General features: G+C 46.4%; 2 protein-coding genes across 4 annotated transcripts; one reads left to right on the top strand and one right to left on the bottom strand.

Moving 5' to 3' along the window:
- The first annotated feature begins 372 nt into the window (after nucleotides 1-372).
- Nucleotides 373-6,055, top strand: TSEN34 (tRNA splicing endonuclease subunit 34). 3 transcript variants are annotated; one of them, XM_033961207.1, is made up of 5 exons: nucleotides 373-668; nucleotides 1,825-2,092; nucleotides 2,582-2,792; nucleotides 3,353-3,616; nucleotides 5,510-6,055. In XM_033961207.1, the coding sequence occupies exons 2-5, from the start codon at nucleotides 1,838-1,840 to the stop codon at nucleotides 5,692-5,694; spliced, it is 915 nt and encodes a 304-aa protein (XP_033817098.1). In that variant the 5' UTR covers nucleotides 373-668; nucleotides 1,825-1,837; the 3' UTR covers nucleotides 5,695-6,055. The 3 variants fall into 3 exon arrangements, with proteins under 3 accessions (XP_033817098.1, XP_033817096.1, XP_033817097.1); XM_033961205.1 differs by having other exon boundaries at nucleotides 374-648; XM_033961206.1 differs by having other exon boundaries at nucleotides 654-789.
- Nucleotides 5,834-14,672, bottom strand: GRWD1 (glutamate rich WD repeat containing 1). Its single transcript, XM_033961204.1, has 7 exons — nucleotides 14,466-14,672; nucleotides 13,777-13,894; nucleotides 10,029-10,191; nucleotides 8,914-9,127; nucleotides 8,270-8,412; nucleotides 7,988-8,185; nucleotides 5,834-6,913 (listed from the first exon to the last, which is right to left on the bottom strand). The coding sequence occupies exons 1-7, from the start codon at nucleotides 14,632-14,634 to the stop codon at nucleotides 6,596-6,598; spliced, it is 1,323 nt and encodes a 440-aa protein (XP_033817095.1). The 5' UTR covers nucleotides 14,635-14,672; the 3' UTR covers nucleotides 5,834-6,595.
- Between the last annotated feature and the right edge of the window lie 3,189 nt (nucleotides 14,673-17,861).

Here is a 17,861-nt window from a genome sequence, read left to right as displayed (position 1 = left end):
CTTAGAAGCTATTAATTAATGCACAGGTAAAATAATGCAAAGAGTTAACAAGATATTTTTTGCGCTGAAGGCTCCTTTCATCCTTTGCCTAAAAACAAATGCTTTTGTATCAAAACTAATACATTAGGATCATCCTGAATTTGAGCAGAGTCAGCCCAATTTCCCTCGCTACTACACTCAGTGCTGGAACATTCCCAGGGCACAGCGAGCGGCTCCGCCCCTCCAGCTTGCACGCGCTGCCCTCCTAGCCTCTCGCCATTGGTCTCTTTTTTATTTTCCTCCAGTCATCGAGACGGAAGGATAGGACGAGCCGACGTTCTGTGTTTTCTGATTGGGTCGCAGCAATTTACGCGCGCTCCCCTGCTGCACCTGTGTCCATTGGTCGCAAAAAGCTGTAGGTGGGTCGTTGGGGTTTTTACGCTTTTCGCTTTCCGGTTTTCTACAGGATACGATCGGCTGACGTTTGGTGCTTTCTGATTGGTTCTAGCCACCGGCGCGCGCGGGGAAGAGACTGAGCGGACGGAGACTTAGGCGCGTGTCTTATGGCGTCATTGCAGCCCGCGAGTTCGTGTTCAAAACGTCATTTTTACTCGACCGCAGGAGGCTTTCTTTCTTTCCGCTAAGCGCCGACTGGGCTGGATTTCTCCGGTGAGAGACGCTAGAGTCAGGTGCACGAAACGAATTACCTGTTTTTCTCGAAGCAGTTTGGAACCTATAAACCCAAGCCAAACCTAGAGCTGTACTACAACACCCAACATGCACTGGGACGAGGATAGATGATGGACATAGGTAGTTTAGTGTTTTCCAAGCCCTTCCTGTAGAACCCCCCTCTAGGGTTGCCAACTTGTGCCAGTCTAGGACTGGTTTTACCCTATTACATGCAGGGACTTGTAGTTTACCTTTTCTTAGGGAGACCAGCTTGGACATGAGAACTACAAGTCCCAGCATTTAGTGTTATGTAAAACCTGGGACTGGATCAACCCCAACAAGAGAATTTGGAGCCAGATAATGGCAACCCCTACTATTCCCTAAACAGACTTGCACGGTCTGTTTAACATTTGGTTGATGAGGGCTTTGACGGCTGGGATGGTTACAGGGGTGTCCAACCTTTTGGCTTCACTGGGCCGCATTGGTCGAAAAAAATGTTTCTGGGGCTGCACAAGCGTGCAAACTCTGCAGCAAGATAGAAGAGGGAGCCGGCAAGATGGTAAACACCCGGGGGCTGCAGAGGAAAACACTGCATCGTCCTCGACCGGAGCTGCACAAAATACTTCACTGGGCCACATACGGCCCTCGGGCCACAGGTTGGACACCCCTGGAACTTTAGATGGACTGGAGTGAGCTTTGACGGGAGACTTCAGTAGATGGAATCTAAGCACAGTACCGGCAGAGCTTTGGGTTCTGGCCCAGAAATAGCTAAGAAAAAGGAAAATGTAAATTACTAAATCAGTAATTTAAAGAGAGGGGCAGACTGGATGGACCATATTTGTCTTTATCTGCTGTCATTTACTATGTTACTTTCATTGATTGATTATGCAGGGCATAGATATGCATATTCATTTTGAATATTCTGAAACCATGTTGTCTGGGGTATTGCAAATAAGAACTTGAGAACGCTGCTATACATTTCCATTCTTCTGCAGCTGCAAATGGGCAAGGTTTTCAGCTCTCTAATATATGTGCTTGAGTGGGGTTAGCAACATGTTAAGATCTAATGTACTTTATTCAGGAATATTCTGAAAATACAACTTACTTGCAACCCAAAGGACAAGTCAGTGCATAGCTCTGAAATAGGCTGTGCATTCACATTGTATTTTGTTGCAGGTTGCAGGTTGGCATGGAGAACGCCTTAATTCCCATTCATTTGCTGCAAGGCACTGCCCTGGTGTGGAACATGGAGGATGTCCGCAAGATCCGGCAGTGCCATAGGCTGGTGGGGAGTCTGGTAGGGTCCTTACCCCGCAAGCCAAGGCAAAATGCAAGGCTGGGCCTCCCTCTACAGCTACTACCTGAGGAGGCCCGGCTGCTGGCAGAGATCAGAGCTGCTGTGCTGCTGAGGACAGTGGAACATGAAAAGGCTGCAGGAGGACAGGTTAGAGAAACACATTAAACCCCCCCCCCCATCTCTTTTACAAAACCACGAAAGCGGTTTTTAGTGCGCTGAATGCTCTGTGCTGCTTTCGACACTCATAAGAGTTCCTATGAGCATCGGATGCAGCACAGAGCATTCAGCGCACCAGCCTGCGCTAAAAACCATGCTTACAGTTTTGTAAAAGGGGGGAGGGTAAGTCACTTGTATCCCATTTCCTAGTCCTGAGTATCATTTTGGCCGTAATAAATAATCATGCACTGTCTTAATTTGAGGAGCCAACTTTTCAAAACAATTGGGGGTGGTGGTAAATTCAGTTACACCTTCCTGCACAGTGAAGGATTTTGCTGTGTTGGATGTGGTCAAGAACACACAGAACTGCAATGTCTGGTTTTCTCTGCCTGCAGTTTTAATATAATTGGGACAGACAACTTTTATCTTTCTCATCATTTGCATGGGAAGAGCTGAATTATTGTCTGATTTTCCTCCTAGGATGAAGGTTGTGATTCAGAGGGCAGCAGCAGCCAGGGAGTAGAGGAGGTCCTGCTGTCAGAAGTGGCGGTATACAAGCAGGCACTGAATGAAAGCTATGAGGAGCAATGGCAGCTTGCATTACAGGAGAAGCGCAGTTTGCTGGAGAGCCTTTCGGAGCAGATTGCGCAGGGCCGAGCCAGACGGAGGCATGAACGTGGCGAGCAAACAGGTGCCCAGAGGACCACACCCTAAGACAAAAATACAGGCCATGAGAACAGATGTTTTTCCCTTTCCCTCTTCTTGCTACAAACCCTGTCTGATGATCTCTATCTTCACCCATTTATTCTTCCAACTTCGAGGATCCTGTATCCATCCCAGGTTTTATCCCTCACTGTGGAGAAAGGTTTTTTGTTTTTTTTTGGGGGGGGGGGGTGGTTGTTGGAACCTTGGAGGTGCATCATAGCCACCTGTCCTTGTTTTCCAGGAGTTATTGTGGTTTGGTGATATAGAGGGGGGTTGGGCTGTGAGAAGAGAAGGTAAGTTCATGTCTGCTCTGTTTACTCATACAAGCAGGTTTAGGGAGACAGCTTGTTCCATGTCCCAATTGTCTCGCTCCTTCTTAACTCTGCATATTGTAACACGCTGACTGTCCAGCTCTCTTCAATGTAAACCGCCTAGAAGTCTCGCGACTATGGCGGTATAGAAGAATAAAGTTATTATTATTATGACACCAACCCTTGCCAAGCTGTTATCAGAACTAGCTGATTGAGACACCGTTTACTTTTCTAGGGGACCCAAACCAGCCTGCAAACAGAGAGGACGTGAAGGAGAATTTTCATTTCCCACAGGAGGCCATGATGGTGCAGCTGCCCACAGCCCGGCCAGCCCACAGCCTCACCGAAGTAGTGGATTGGCAGCACCCATCCCCAGACTGGCCGCATGCAGGGCAGCTGGTCCATGAGATCCGTTACCAGGTGTTCAGAGACCTTTGGGAAAAGGGATTCTTCCTGACCAGTGGTGGCAAATTTGGAGGGGACTTCCTGGTGTATCCTGGTATGTTCTGTGGCACTCTCTGGCAGTGACTAACAGAGAGCTCCTTGTGGACAGTGATTGGGAGTTGCATGTTTCTTGGAGTTTCAGAGGGGAGATTTAAGGGAGCATACTTAGACTTGAAACTCTGAATGGTGCCAGGCTCGGTCACACATCATATGCTTCATGATTAAGTGTGCTTCCTGTAACATTTGGGAGACACCTACTGGTCACTGGCAGCACTGCAACTTTCTGTAGTTAAATCAGGCCACAATTTACTCCTAGCGGAATTCTGTTTTTAAAAAAAATTGAAAATTCTACGCACAATATTTCAAACTTCTGCAAAGTTTAGTTGTAGTGTTTTGTATAGAATTCCCCCCATCCTAAGGCCTGAAACTCCTTCCTGCCTTTTCTTTTCTCAGGTTCCTGTCTCTTCCTTTTCTTCTCACTCCAGCTGCAGTTCTGTCTCCTTCTAAATCCCACCCCTCACTCACATGCTGAATACCCTCCCTGGCCATATTCTGGCATCTCTCTCTCTCCCTTTCCACTGGCTAAGAATCTCTTCCTCCTGTCTCAACCCCTTTCTGGTCTGGGTCACTCTCTCTCTACCATCCCCCTTCCTGTGGGTCAGCATCTATGTCCTCTCACTCCACCCCACCCAACCACCTCTCTTGCTTATTTCCTGAATTTGTTCCTCATGCCTCATGGTCTGGCATCTCTCCCTGGCCAAGCATCTCTTCCTCCCATACCCCTCCCTTTCTGGTCTGGGTCACTCTTTCTACCACTTGCGGGTCCAGTATCCATGACCACCCCACCGTCTCTTGCTCACGCCCTGAATCCTTTCCCTACTCCCCATGGTCTGGCATCTCTCTTCTTGGCCAAGCATCTCTTCCTCCCTTCCCACTCTTCTTTCTGTTGTCACTTTCTCTCCCTCCCCTTATCCTGCAGATCTAGCATCTATATCCCTTCCTCCCCCCCACTTGTGGTCCAGCATCCATATCTCCTTCCCCACTCTACAGCTCTGCCCTCTCTCTCTCTCTCTCTCTGACTGCCCACCCCTGTGGATCTGACATCTCCTGCTGTTCCGTTTCTCTCCCAAGCAAGTCTGGCCTCCGATCAATCCCCCTCCCCTCCTCGCTTGGATCCAGTATCTCTTACCTGCTGGAGCTGGCTGGCAGAGGCAGCGCTGTGATCAGGCTGCTTGCGGTCGGCCCCGCCAGGCCTTTCCTCTGTCGTGTCAGTGATACGGCAAAGGAAAGGCCCTGATGGGGCCAGCCACAAGCAGCCTCTACACAGCTTTGCTGGCTGGCTGCCTTTGCTGCTTTGGGAGGGACGGCAAATAAGAGATACTGGATCCACACGGGGAGGGGAGCAATCAGAGGGAGGCCATATCTGTGCAGGGGAGGGTTGTCGAGTCAGGAACAGGAGGCAGGACCTGGGCCATGGGGAAAAGAAATCCTGTGCAGATTTCTGTGCTGCGCAGTACTCCACTAGGCATAACACTGCTGTGTGGCTAGAAAATTTTATTCCCCACCCACCCCCATCCTGCAGTGTGAATTAGGCATCTTCCGAATAGTGAAAATATTAATCCCTACTGTAAACCTTGGAAGCACTGCTGTCAACAGTGGTTGGGGGTCAGTGGCTGAGCAAGGATATCCCTTTATTAGTGTGACTGCTTGTCTTTCCTTTTCTTCCATGCCAGACCAATCCAGATGTGTCAGCAGATGGCGTTAGAGAAAACCAGCTTTAGAGCTAACTTTTGCCTGGCTTGGTCTAGCAAGGCTCTTGAAAAGGAAATGTAACAAGTCAGTTCAGATTTCCCCTTCAGAACACATTTCTTCCTTGTACTGACATCAGAAGGGCAGTTTTAGTCCTCTCTCTTCACTTCTGTTTTATCTTGCTCTGTTCCTACCTCAGGTGACCCCATGCGCTTCCATGCCCATTACATCGCTCTCTGCACTGTTCCGGATGAAACCCTCCAGCTCTGTGACATTGTGGCAGCAGGGCGACTAGGTAGCAACGTGAAGAAAACAGTTCTGCTGTGCTCGGCGAAGCAGGATGGAACGGTCACCTACATGTCTCTCCAGTGGGCTGGCCTATAGTGAAGGGGGGGAGGGGGCAGGTTCCAGCCCCCTGTCTAAACACCTGCATAGCACCACTCTGCAAGAGCCCTAGCCTGTGTTTGTCCAGGAACATTCCCCCACCATGTACACATGCAGATAGGAAAAAAAAAACCAAATCATCAGAAAACAGATCATTTTTATTAAATATATATTAGATGTAATAAAATAAGTTATTTTTGCACCAAGAATGTTTCCATAGTCTTTGAACTGCTGTTATCTCCCCTCCCCCTTCCTGAAAGGCATTGTGTGAGCCAAAGGCTCAGCTCCCTCTGTGACATTTAAGGTGGCTGAAAACGAATTTGGGCCCTGAGGGTTTCTGCAGCGTGTTTGGCTAAGAGTGTGAAAGAAATCTTAGTTATTCCTAGGGAGGTCTTCCCCTTCTCAGTTTTACTGCAGCTTGGCTCAGAGGCAGTGATATAGCCCCAAATCATTGGCACAGGAAAGAGCCAAAAGCTAGCCAAACTGAACTGATGATTCTGGAATGCCTCTGAGGCCAGTTTCTCCCTCGGTTCAGGAAAAAGCCAGCCCACAGTTCATTCCTCTAGCTTACACCATCCACAGCACTCCTTTCTTGGGCACAGGTGGTTGTTATGGAAAGCTTTAATGAATTCAATTGTGTATGCAGATGGGTTCACTTAGCAAGGCTGTAAGGAGAGATGCAGACCTGGGTGCTGGAAAGGGTATGCACCTCTGTGCCCTATTTTTCAGGTTTGCCCAAAAGATTAGCACAATAGTTAGGATGCAATTTTAGAATCATCCTTAGCCGTACACATTTTGTCAGAGGATGTCAGAGGGAACCTTCCACACTGGGTGGATAATATAAAGTACGTTTTTAAGTTCCCTGCTCCAGAAGAGACCCCTGCAGGCAGGTCGGTTCCACTCAGACGCTAATGGTACGGAAGATGTTGAAGCCGGACAGTGCCGTGCTGATGACCACACCAGGACACTGGGGGTGCCAGTGCAGCTCCTTAATATCCTTCTCTCCCTGGTGAACAAACAGCAGCTGTGGAGGAATGGCAGCCAGCGCCGGATCCTCTCCTCCAGGCCCCGCCTCCTGGTCCCGCTCCACCGCCAAGTCCCACTGGGTGATCTGATCATCGGCACCAGCTGCAACCAACACACTGCCCTCCACGGGGTGCCACTCCACCGAGGTGATGGGAGCCGTATGCTGTTTGAAGGTGGCCACGCTTACACCAGTCTGGAGAAAGTAAGATAAAGAAAGATTTACTGATTTATAGCTTGTCCTTTCACCCCTAAGGTATACAGGCTGAGGAACAACACATCCATCAAGCAACCGTTAACGACAGCTTTGGAATATTCATTTAAACCACAACCTACTCCCCATGACCCACTCCATCTATCCTTCCAATCTAAGAGAAGCCAAGCTTTTAATTTGCAGCAAAGCCCCTACTGTTCTACAGGGCTTTTCATCTCCCCAGGAAGATAATCTCACCAACCCGGCACAGTGCTGTTTACAGACGGACTAGCAGCTAAGCACCAGTGGGTGCCCCAGCAGGTATCGCTGCAGACCAGACCTCATCACAGTCCTTTCTGAGGAGCTGTCGGGAGGATGAATTACATCTGCTGAGGTTTGAAAAGTTTATGCCCATAAACCTCTGCTCTGAGGTGATCAGAGCATCTTTACCCTGTATTATTATCTTTATGGCTGCGTGTTGGAATGTGTTCGCTTTTCCACCGAACCCACAAAATCCTAAAAGTAAAAGCTCTGGTGTCAGCAGGCTTCTGCACACAATATCCCTTTTGTCATCTGGTGTTCAGGTGCCGAGCTGAGGCTCGATTCCAGCAGACAACCAGCTGACTCCAGAGCCAATGCTTGCCTTTAATGTGTGTAGCTGAAAAGGAGGGCATTGTAGTGACACAGTCTTTGTACTGACTTTAAAAGAACCTGCGAAACAAAAGCTTCTCAGCATTAGGATAATTTCTACAAACTTATTTTAATAAAAATCCCCACACTGGCACTTGAAAGCAACAGTATATGTGTAATCTTTGCAAGAAATGAAATCGTACACCAGTGGACTGAACTGGTGCAACATCAAGTAGAGTATTACAAAGCGATACGTCATTGGTGATGTTTAATAAGCACATTAAATTTCTCATTGGCTTTGTTTCACATCAAGTTGCTCATACAGTGCTCTCGATATCAGGGTGTGATCTGGAAGGCAGCTCTCGACTTATGTTTCTGTGGTACTCCCTCCAGCCGGTTACAGATATTGGACCCTGTGGTCCGACTCAGCCTGGCGGTTCCACTTACCTGGAACAGGCGCAAGTCCCAGATCTTCAACACACCGTCATCCCCACCGCTGACGATGAACGGTTCATGGTGGTTCCAGGAAATCACATTTACGTCGCTAGTGTGAGCCTGGGAGGCCGTCAGCATGCACGCCTTACCAGGTGCCGCTCGCACATCCCAGATTCGGATGGAGGCATCCACGGAGCATGAGGCGAAGACCTGCATCAGGAGAGAGGGTGAACACGGGGACTAGCAGTGCCGGCGGGCCACACAGGACAGAAATGGCAGGGGCTGAATGCTTACCGTGGCCTCTGTGGGTGACCACTGCAGGTCCTCTACTGACTTTGTATGAGCAGAGAAGGGGCGCTGATCCACATGCCACGTCCCGCCTTCGGCGGGGGTCCAGACGTGGATATTCTTAGTGCAGTCTCCTGTGAGCAGGCGTCCTGAGGAGCGACACAGTGCTGGGAGTTAGAGGAAATGTCCCACAACTAGAGCTAAAGTCCAAATGAACACAAAAGTTGGCTTATCTGCATACTCAAATGACTTCAAGTACCTTTCTTATTTCTAATCTTAATGTATATTTTCTGTAAACCGCTTAGAACCTAACGGATGTAGCGGTATATAAGAAATAAATTACATTACATTACTTAACACATAATCACAAGAACTTTCAAGCAGTGCTCAGAGAATGTTGATGTCGGACCAGACATCGGGACACTTAAACACTCGGGCTTGTCCTGGTGTCTGGTCTGACATCAACATTCTCTGAGCACTGCTTGAAAGTTCTTGTGACTATATGTAAAGTCATTTGAGTATGCAGATAAGCCATCTTTGGACTTTAGTATCAATTTAAGTTCAGAAAATTTATCTAATTGTGTGGGTATTCCACAACTAGAGTTTACATGGCTACAGGACCCTTACTCCTCCCCCCTCCCAGCACTCACCTGCCACCTTGGGTGACCAGTCCAGGGCAAAACCTTCAGTCATGTGTCCAGCAAAAGAAAAGATGGGCCTAATGTTTGCTTGCTCCTCCTTCAGGAAGGTGGCCATAGCCTGGGAGTCTGACACAGCTGAGAGCTGCTTCTTCAGGTCATAGATCTCCACCTGCCCCTTCTCTGACCAGACAGCTGCCACCTGGGAGTCACCCAGGGAAGTCACCTATCCCAGGAAGAGAACAAGAAAGAAAAGATGCTTAAGTAAAGCTGATAAGGAGGAGGAAGACAACAGGATGGTGCTACCCCAGCAATACAGAAAGACTCATCAAAGGGCATCCCACGTAAGAAATATCCAAAGATGCTGCTTCTGTGTCTTCTGGCTCATATCCATCCCTCCTTATTAGTTAAGAACAGATTTTCATTTTATTGAGTCTCTGCAGAGTGGCAATGGAAATTCAAGCAGTATTCTTTGTAAAAGTTAAAGTCCCCATCCCTTGCCTCACTCGGGTTCCAAGTACATAAGAACTGATCCTTTAGGGTGATGTCAACACATAGAACTCCCAAGAATTTAAAGAATGACACGGTGACAGATAAGCGCGGGAAACCATCCATCCCTATGTCATTCTTTGAGGAATCAGACTACGACTGGGCACAGCCACTGACCCTTAAGCCTTGCACTGAAGAATACTGGTGTAGAAGGACTGAGGTTGAGATAGACACTAAAGAGTGACACGGCATGGTTTTCTATGAGGACAGGGACAAATTCTGTCACTGTGTCATTCTCTATGGGCTGTGATCTCCTCTACCTTACTTTATAGGGCTACCAATCATTCAGCTCAGTTTGCTCTTGGATACACCACAGAGAAAGCAGGACAAGAAACTCTATTCCTCCTTGTACTCCTGTGTTTAACTGGTTCAATGAGATCATCTCTCTGCATAGAAACTCATTCTCAACTTCCTGATCCATCTTTCTGCAGTACTCCAGCATGGCTAAATAATTTGCCTATTTCAAGAGGTAATTTAAAACCTGTGAAATCAGAAGGGAGTAAAGTGTGTAACACTAGTACAAACCAAAGAGACACCCCTATTCCTTTCATCTACTGTTTACTACCCAGATGTCTTACTCGCAGGCGGTTGATGCCACCGTAGTGGGGCACCATGGCCAGCTCCATCTGTGGCTTCCTCTCCTCATCTTCCTCTTCGCTGTCGCTAGACTCGGAGTCCGACTCTTCCCCTGATGACTTCTTTCTTATCCCATATAGATTGTGCATCTTCATCGCGAGCAACCTGTGGTCAAGGTTCAATTTATTTACTAGAGCAACCATATAATAAAAGTCTTGTGCGAAAAAAAGAAAAAGTAAATATACAGTAATGGACTAGAGAAAAATATTTCAGCAGATTCTAAGAAGGGGCAATAGGAAAAGACTAGAACAAGAGGGGATGGAACGCCTCGTATGAGGAGAGACTAAAAAGGTTAGGGCTCTTCAGCTTGGAAAAGAAACAGCTGAGGGGAGATATGATTGAAGTTTACAAATTTCTGAGTGGAGTAGAGCGGGTACAAGTGGATCGATTTTTCACTCTGTCAAGAATTACAAAGACTAGGGGGCATGTGATGAAATTTACAGGGAAATACTTTTAAAACCAATAGGCGGAAATATTTTTTCACTCAGAGAATAGTTGGAATGCATTGCCAGACAATATGCTAAGAGCAGTTAACATAGCTGGTTTTAAGAAAGGTTTGGACAAGCTTCTGGAGGAAAAGTCCATAGTCTGTTATTGAGAAAGACATGAGGGAAGCCACTGCTTGCCCTGGATCGGTAGCATGGAATTATGCTACTGATAGGGATTCTGGAATCTTGTTACTCTTTGGAGATTCCGCATGGAATGTTGCTGCTATTTGGGGTTCTGGAATCTTGCTACTCTGAGATTCTGCATTGAATCTTGATACTCTTTGGGGTTCTAGAATCTTTTGTTACCCTTTGGGATTCTAGAATGTTGCTATTCCTTGGGTTTTGGCCAGGTGCTAGGGACCTGGATTGGCCACTGTGAGGTCGGGCTACTGGGCTTGTTGGACCATTGGTCTGACCATGTAAGGCTATTATGTTCACTGGGGACATGGCAGCCATTCTGGGAGGAACCCCTCGAGTCTGCAAGCAAACAAAAACAAGCAAACTCTCTACTTGTCAAAACCAGGGCTTTGGCATTGGAGTCAGTAAAAATGTACCAACTCTGACTCCAATTTCAAAACAAAGCAGTAAATGGAAAATGAATCATTTTTATACTTGTAGATCCAGGACAAAGATATGTACCTTTATCATATTTACCAGTACTTTAGACCTAGAACAAAAAATTTAAACCTTAATATCAGTAGGAGTCAAAGGTTTGATGTACTGACACCACAGCCCTGATGACAAGCACAAACTACTGAGTGGGAGTGTAAATTGTGTTACAAATACCAGACTAATGAAAAAATCTTCAAGAAAGAGTCAGGGTAAATAAATCAATCATAAGATTATTTTATTTAAAAATCTGAGTATAATTCTCAGCATAATATAACTACACATTATTACAAAAATGAAAATGTGTGTTACAGGCTCAGAATAAAATCATACCTTTTGCCTTCAGCCTGAGAAATGAACCATCTATTCATCTATCCTTGAAGTTAAATGGAATAGTTTATATTGTTGATCCTACTATTAAAATATTGGGAGTCATAAGAACATAAGAAGTTGCCTCCACTGGGTCAGACCAGAGGTCCATCGCGCCCAGCGGTCCGCTCCCAGCGGCCCATCAGGTCTATGACCTGTGAAGTGGTTCCTGACCATTTCTATAACCTACCTCTGCTTCTATCTGTACCCCTCAATCTCCTTATCCTTTAGGAACCTATCTAAACCTTCCTTGAACCCCTGTACTGTGCTCAGATCATGCTCTGACATTTGATGCTCAAGTAGATGCCTTGGTTAAAAAAAGCTTTTTTGTTCTCTGGAAACTCCGTATTATGAAATCGTATTTTGATTTCACCTCTTTCAGACTCTTGCCCCCTCTTTTACAAAGGCACGTTAGCCATTTTAGCGTGCGTTAAACGCTAATGCGTCCATAGACTTATAATGGGCACGTTAGCATTTAGTGTATGCTAAAACGCATAGTGCATCTTAATAAAACTAGCCCTTGGTGCAGTCTCTGTTTTGGGGCCTATTATATTCAAAATTATCGTAATATTGTCTATTAGGAAGATGAGAGTTGTCCAGAATACAGCAGTTTATTTGATCTATAATTTGAAAAAAATCTGAACACATAACACCTTATCTTAGGAAATTGCATTGGCTTCCAGTTGAAGCGAGAATACTTTTTCAAATTCGCTTGTATCCGTTATAAGACATTTAGACATGCACCATGTTACACGATGAAACATTTCAGACTTTTTTCTCTTTTCCATCTTTAAAAGGATGTATGTATACAAGATTGCTTGAAAGAACTCTATCTTTCCAAGCTGGCAAATGGAGTAAAACATTAAGTGGTTTGACTGCGGCTTCTAACTGCTACCAAACTTTTAGGAAAAATGTTAAAACTTATCTTTTTGATAAATTTGTCTGATGTTGTCACAAATTTTAATGCTACTGTTGTACTATCGCTTGTTTTGTTCAGCTTTTCATTATTGTAAACCGCATATCACATCAACATGAGTTCATACACGGTAAAGCACTGTAAAGACTTCATACATTGTAAAGCACCAAAACATCCAGTGCAATGTGCTTATATGCAGTTCTTAATGGCTTCCAAATAAAAGATGTCAACTGTGATCCAATAAGGGCAAAACCTCCACTACTGTGTTGTGAATTATGTAATTCCTCAAGTACACTGAGCTAGATGTTTTGACGGCTTTCTAGTGTATGAACTCTAACACTGACAACAGTATGCTGAATATAATTCTCAGATTTATAACTTAAATAATCTTACAATTTATTTACCCAGATTCTTTCTTGAGGAAAGCAGCTCTCTAAACATAGATAAAAGAGGAAGGAATTCCAGAGAGAAGGTGCTAAAGCACTGGCGTGATAAATGCAGTGAAACAATCAATTGGATAGTCAGATAGGTGGGCTAACCCCTCAATTTTTTTTTTTGTCTGTGTTGTCTTGTTTGTGTTGAATGTGATTGCGTGTTTCAGGCCTTTCCTATGGAGTACTTTTTATTTCTATTTAAAATTTTGATTTTAGGGCTCCTTTTACTAAGGTGCGCTAGCATTTTTAGGGCACGCTAAACCCGTGCTACGCTTCTAGAACTAACGCCTGCTCAATGCTGGCGTTAAAGTCTAGCATGTGCTATTCCGCGCGTTAAGGCCCTAACGCACCTTTGTAAAAGGAGCTCTTAATGCAAACCGCTGAGAACTGTTGTAAGCTTTGGCGGTATATCAAATTTCAATAAACATAAACAATTTTGCCAATTTGCGGCTTTTTGTAAATATAATACTGGTATTTCTAGGTACTAGATTCAAAAAGCCACAAATTGGCAAAATTGAGGGTTAGCCGTTGTGTCTGTAAGATCATCCAATTTTTCTGGGATGATTAGCCATAAATGCTGGAGAAACTAAGCTCCGGCTCTTCAGATTTAATACTAGAATTTTAAAGGCTATTCTGAGCTCTGCTATGAAAATAGGGGTTACGTGATCAAACGCCCAGTGGCTGTGAAGTAGTTTAATGGCCATGTTTTGGCCGATTTGACTAGTAAGATAGTGAGGTGAATAAATTTGCATATGACACTAGTGAGAGGGCCTGGGAAGGAAGACGTAAGACATGAGGTACGGTGGCAGGTGAAAGACTGCTGCAGTTCATTTCTCTATGCAGGTGCCTAATGCTGTCCAGTCCCGGTTGTTACCTGTTTCCCTGTGCCGTGTCTGCTTGCGTCCCTGCACACAGGAAGAGCGTCAGGGGAAAATCTGTCCGATTTGGCCCTAGGCTGTCCAGGATCACATCAAAACTCAAACATGGGGCACCTGGAGAATTGGGAAAAAAAATTTTCAGAAATGAAAGCTGTTATTTCCCTGCAGCTGGTCTGTGTGGGAGGGAGGGCAGGAGGCTCCCCCCCCCCCCCCCCCCTGTCTGGGCATAATGAAAGGACATGGTGGGAGGCAGGATTCAGATTTTCTCAAACTTTATCTGTGATCCAGTATGTGTCAGGAGGGGTGGGGGGTGAGGCAGGGAGATTTTCCCCTAGCTATATCAAAGGAGCCAGCAGTGTAAGTGCTTGAGCCCTCCCCTTTGGGCTGTCTGGCTATACCACTGGGAAAAATTGGCTCCTCTGTCAAGCCAACCCAATATACTGAGGGGGAGGGAGGGGAAGCAAGATTCTCCCTGATGTCCTAATGCAATAGTTCTTGGACCCTAGCCATTCAGGGTTTTCCAGGATATCCCTAATGAACATGCATGAGACAGATTTGCATATAATAGAGGTAATAGGAATGCAGATCTGCCACATGCATATTCATTAAGGATATCTAGCTGGGGGTCCCCCAGGCCAGGTTTAAGAACCACAGGGCTATAGTGTTGGTTCGGGGAGGGTCTGACCCGTCTGAGCCTGGTGGTAGAGCACATAGGCCTCCTGATCCATGACCAGCTCCTCCCCGTCTCTCAGGGGCTCAGTCCCGGGCACGTAGACCCGCTTCGGCTCCGCTTCTTCCTCCTCCTCCTCCTCCATGCTCTCATCGCTCAACGTGGGCTCTCCCGCCGCAGCCATGTTGAGAAAGGGCAACGTCGGCGCTTCAGTTCCGGCTGCCGCAGGCCTGCTTCCGGCGCCCTCGCTCCGCCCCCCTGCGCTCTGACGTACCTCTCGCGGCCCGGCCCCGCTTTCGTTTTGCTGCTTCTTAGAGAACTGTTCGAGAAAGGGCGGGGAGGACACAATGACGCTGGGACAGTCTGTAGCGGAGAGCTCAAGGGTTGTAGAGAGAAAAAGCCTACCAAAAAGCAGAGCAAAGGCCGGGGTTCGAAAATAACTAGCACAGGGAGCAGGACCTGAAATACCAGATGAGGCTCCACCAAAATGCAGGGGCTGAAAATACCAGAGAGTGCAGGAGAATGAAAATACCAGAGGAGGCTGTAGCAAAATGCAGAAAGTGCAGGGCTGAAAATACCAGAGTAGTCTCCAGCAAAACGCAGGGGCTGAAAAATACCAGAGGTAGCTCCAGCAAAATCCAGAGTATAGGGGCTAAAAAATATCAGGGAGATACTCCAAGAAAATGCAGAGAGTGCAGGAGGATGAAAATACCAGACGGAGACTCCAGCAAAATGCTGGGATTTCAGGGACTGAAAATACCACAATGAGACTCCAACAACGTGCAGAGAGTGCAGAGGCTGAAAATACCAGAGGAGGCTGTAGCAAAATGCAGAAAGTGCAGGGCTGAGAATACCAGAGTTGTCTCCAGCAAAACATAGGGGCTGAAAAATACCAGAGGTAGCTCCAGCAAAATCCAGAGAGTATAGGGGCTAAAAAATATCAGGGAGATACTCCAAGAAAATGCAGAGAGTGCAGGAGGATGAAAATACCAGACGGAGACTCCAGCAAAATGCTGGGATTTCAGGGACTGAAAATACCACAATGAGACTCCAACAACATGCAGAGAGTGCAGAGGCTGAAAATACCAGAGGAGGCTGTAGCAAAATGCAGAAAGTGCAGGGCTGAAAATACCAGAGTTGTCTCCAGCAAAACGCAGGGGCTGAAAAATACCAGAGGTAGCTCCAGCAAAATCCAGAGAGTACAGGGGCTAAAAAATACCAGGGATACACTCCAAGGAAATGCAGAGAGTGCAGGAGAATGAAAATACCAGAGGAGGCTGTATCTCCAGCAAAAGGCAGGGGCTGAAAAATACCAGAGGTAGCTCCAGCAAAATCCAGAGAGTATAGGGGCTAAAAAATATCAGGGAGATACTCCAAGAAAATGCAGAGAGTGCAGGAGGATGAAAATACCAGACGGAGACTCCAGCAAAGTGCTGGGATTTCAGGGACTGAAAATACCACAATGAGACTCCAACAACATGCAGAGAGTGCAGAGGCTGAAAATACCAGAGGAGGCTGTAGCAAAATGCAGAAAGTGCAGGGCTGAAAATACCAGAGTTGTCTCCAGCAAAACACAGGGGCTGAAAAATACCAGAGGTAGCTCCAGCAAAATCCAGAGAGTATAGAGGCTAAAAAATATCAGGGAGATACTCCAAGAAAATGCAGAGTGCAGGAGGATGAAAATACCAGACGGAGACTCCAGCAAAATGCTGGGATTTCAGGGACTGAAAATACCACAATGAGACTCCAACAACATGCAGAGAGTGCAGGGGCTGAAAATACCAGAGGGAGACTCCAGAAAAATGCAGAGTGCAAGGACAGAAAATACCAGAGGAGGCTCCAGCAAAATGCAGGGACTGAAAATACCAGAAGAAGCTCTAGCAAAATGCAGAGTGCAGGAACTGAAAATACCAGAGCAAGCTCCAACAAAATGCATAGAGGGCAGGAGCTAAAAATTTTAAATGGAGAATCCAGTAATATGCAGAGATTTCAGGGAGTGCAGTAAATGAGCATAAGAGGAGCTGTGCCAACTGGTATGATGGGTGCCTGCCCTTTTTCCCTCTTGGCCATTTTCCATAATTCAGTTAGCTGCAGGCATCCACTAGATGTCAGGACTTTGTCACAGAACAGTTTGCACAAGCAGTCAAGCGAGATCTTTGAGATCAGCAGAAGCTCAATTCAGGAATACTTTCTCATACTGTGATCCCAGAGAACTGGCAGCACCCTGGGGCTTCTCCTTTCATTTGACTAGAAATATTTACCTGCCTCGGGGAAGAAAATTGCCATCTGCTCCAAGTGCTAGAGGCGGGGAGCAATTCCTAAAAATTTCACTTTCATAAACTCTCCAGGCCTCCTGTTTGTGGTTTGATTAAGAGTATTTGTGAGGATTTTTAGACTTTCAAATAGTGGAAAGGGGAACAGGTAGGGGATTTGTGGCTGACAGTCTGAGGTTGGGGGGGGGAATAGGTACTAGGTGCATGAGAATTATGGTGAACTGCCACGTAAGCAGTGTAAGATTGCGGATATAGATTTGAAACCTGATGGGTTCAGGAGGCACCCCAAGGGAAGAGAGCAGAGGGACTGGAACCAGTGACTGGCTGTGGCTGGTGGAAATGGGAGGGGGGACAGAAGAGGACTGGGGACAGAGCCAGCTGGCGGCCCCCCAACAGAACAGAACGTGCATAATCACCTTCCCATTTTCAGCACTTTAATGATGGTGTTGGAATGCATGGCTCGTACCGATGGGACAGGCACAGCTGGTGAGGAACAGGCCTCTGTGATCTGCGGCTGCCAGTCTAACAATGTTTGTTTACTGAGGACTTAACAGAATAGTGGGGTGTTGGAATGGGTGTATGAGCACTGACACTGTGAAGCAGGAGTGGGGGGACAGGGAGGGGGTGTTCCTGTATGCGGAGGATTTCATATCGGCATAGTTTGCTGTGCAGTTTGGGGAGGGGGGTTTGACAGATTTGCTTTTTTTTTTTTTTTTTGTTCCTGCCTGGAAAATAAGAATGGGAAAGGAATTACTATACTTTCTTCTCCACTGGTTATGGCCAAATGGGGGAAGGAGAGGGCGTGGTTAGTGTGTGAGGGAAGGAGGTGTTTTGATTGCAGATTGGTATTGGACAAAGGGTAAAAAAAAAAAATCATATCCCATGCTTCAGAATGCATTGCAAATGTCCTCAGCAGCACAGTGCCCCCCCCCCCGTCCCCACCATTTTTCATTTTTCACAGGAAGTAGAATGTGTCCTTGTTTTGAAGACTGCACTAGCATGCCTGGAAATGGTGTGTAATGCCTGGAAATGCTTATGAAGGGCAACTCTTCCCTGTGTATAAAGGACAAACACCCTGCTGAAAGTATGACAATAAATAATGTATCCTGGGTTTGAAAGATACCAGGTTGGGCTGCTG

The sequence above is a fragment of the Geotrypetes seraphini genome, chromosome 10, assembly GCF_902459505.1.
Source record: "Geotrypetes seraphini chromosome 10, aGeoSer1.1, whole genome shotgun sequence".
Taxonomy (NCBI): Eukaryota; Metazoa; Chordata; class Amphibia; order Gymnophiona; family Dermophiidae; genus Geotrypetes; species Geotrypetes seraphini.
This window is presented reverse-complemented; position numbering and strand designations above follow the sequence as displayed.

Coding starts and splice junctions, on each gene's coding strand:
- TSEN34 (XM_033961207.1), top strand. CDS start 1,838: ATGGAGAACGCCTTAATTCCCATTCATTTGCTGCAAGGCACTGCCCTG. Junction 2,793..3,352: donor TGAACGTGGCGAGCAAACAG/GTGCCCAGAGGA, acceptor TTACTTTTCTAG/GGGACCCAAACCAGCCTGCA. Junction 3,617..5,509: donor GGACTTCCTGGTGTATCCTG/GTATGTTCTGTG, acceptor TTCCTACCTCAG/GTGACCCCATGCGCTTCCAT.
- GRWD1 (XM_033961204.1), bottom strand. CDS start 14,634: ATGGCTGCGGCGGGAGAGCCCACGTTGAGCGATGAGAGCATGGAGGAG. Junction 13,895..14,465: donor CTACCACCAGGCTCAGACGG/GTCAGACCCTCC, acceptor CCAATTCTCCAG/GTGCCCCATGTTTGAGTTTT. Junction 8,413..8,913: donor CTGGTCACCCAAGGTGGCAG/GTGAGTGCTGGG, acceptor GTCGCTCCTCAG/GACGCCTGCTCACAGGAGAC.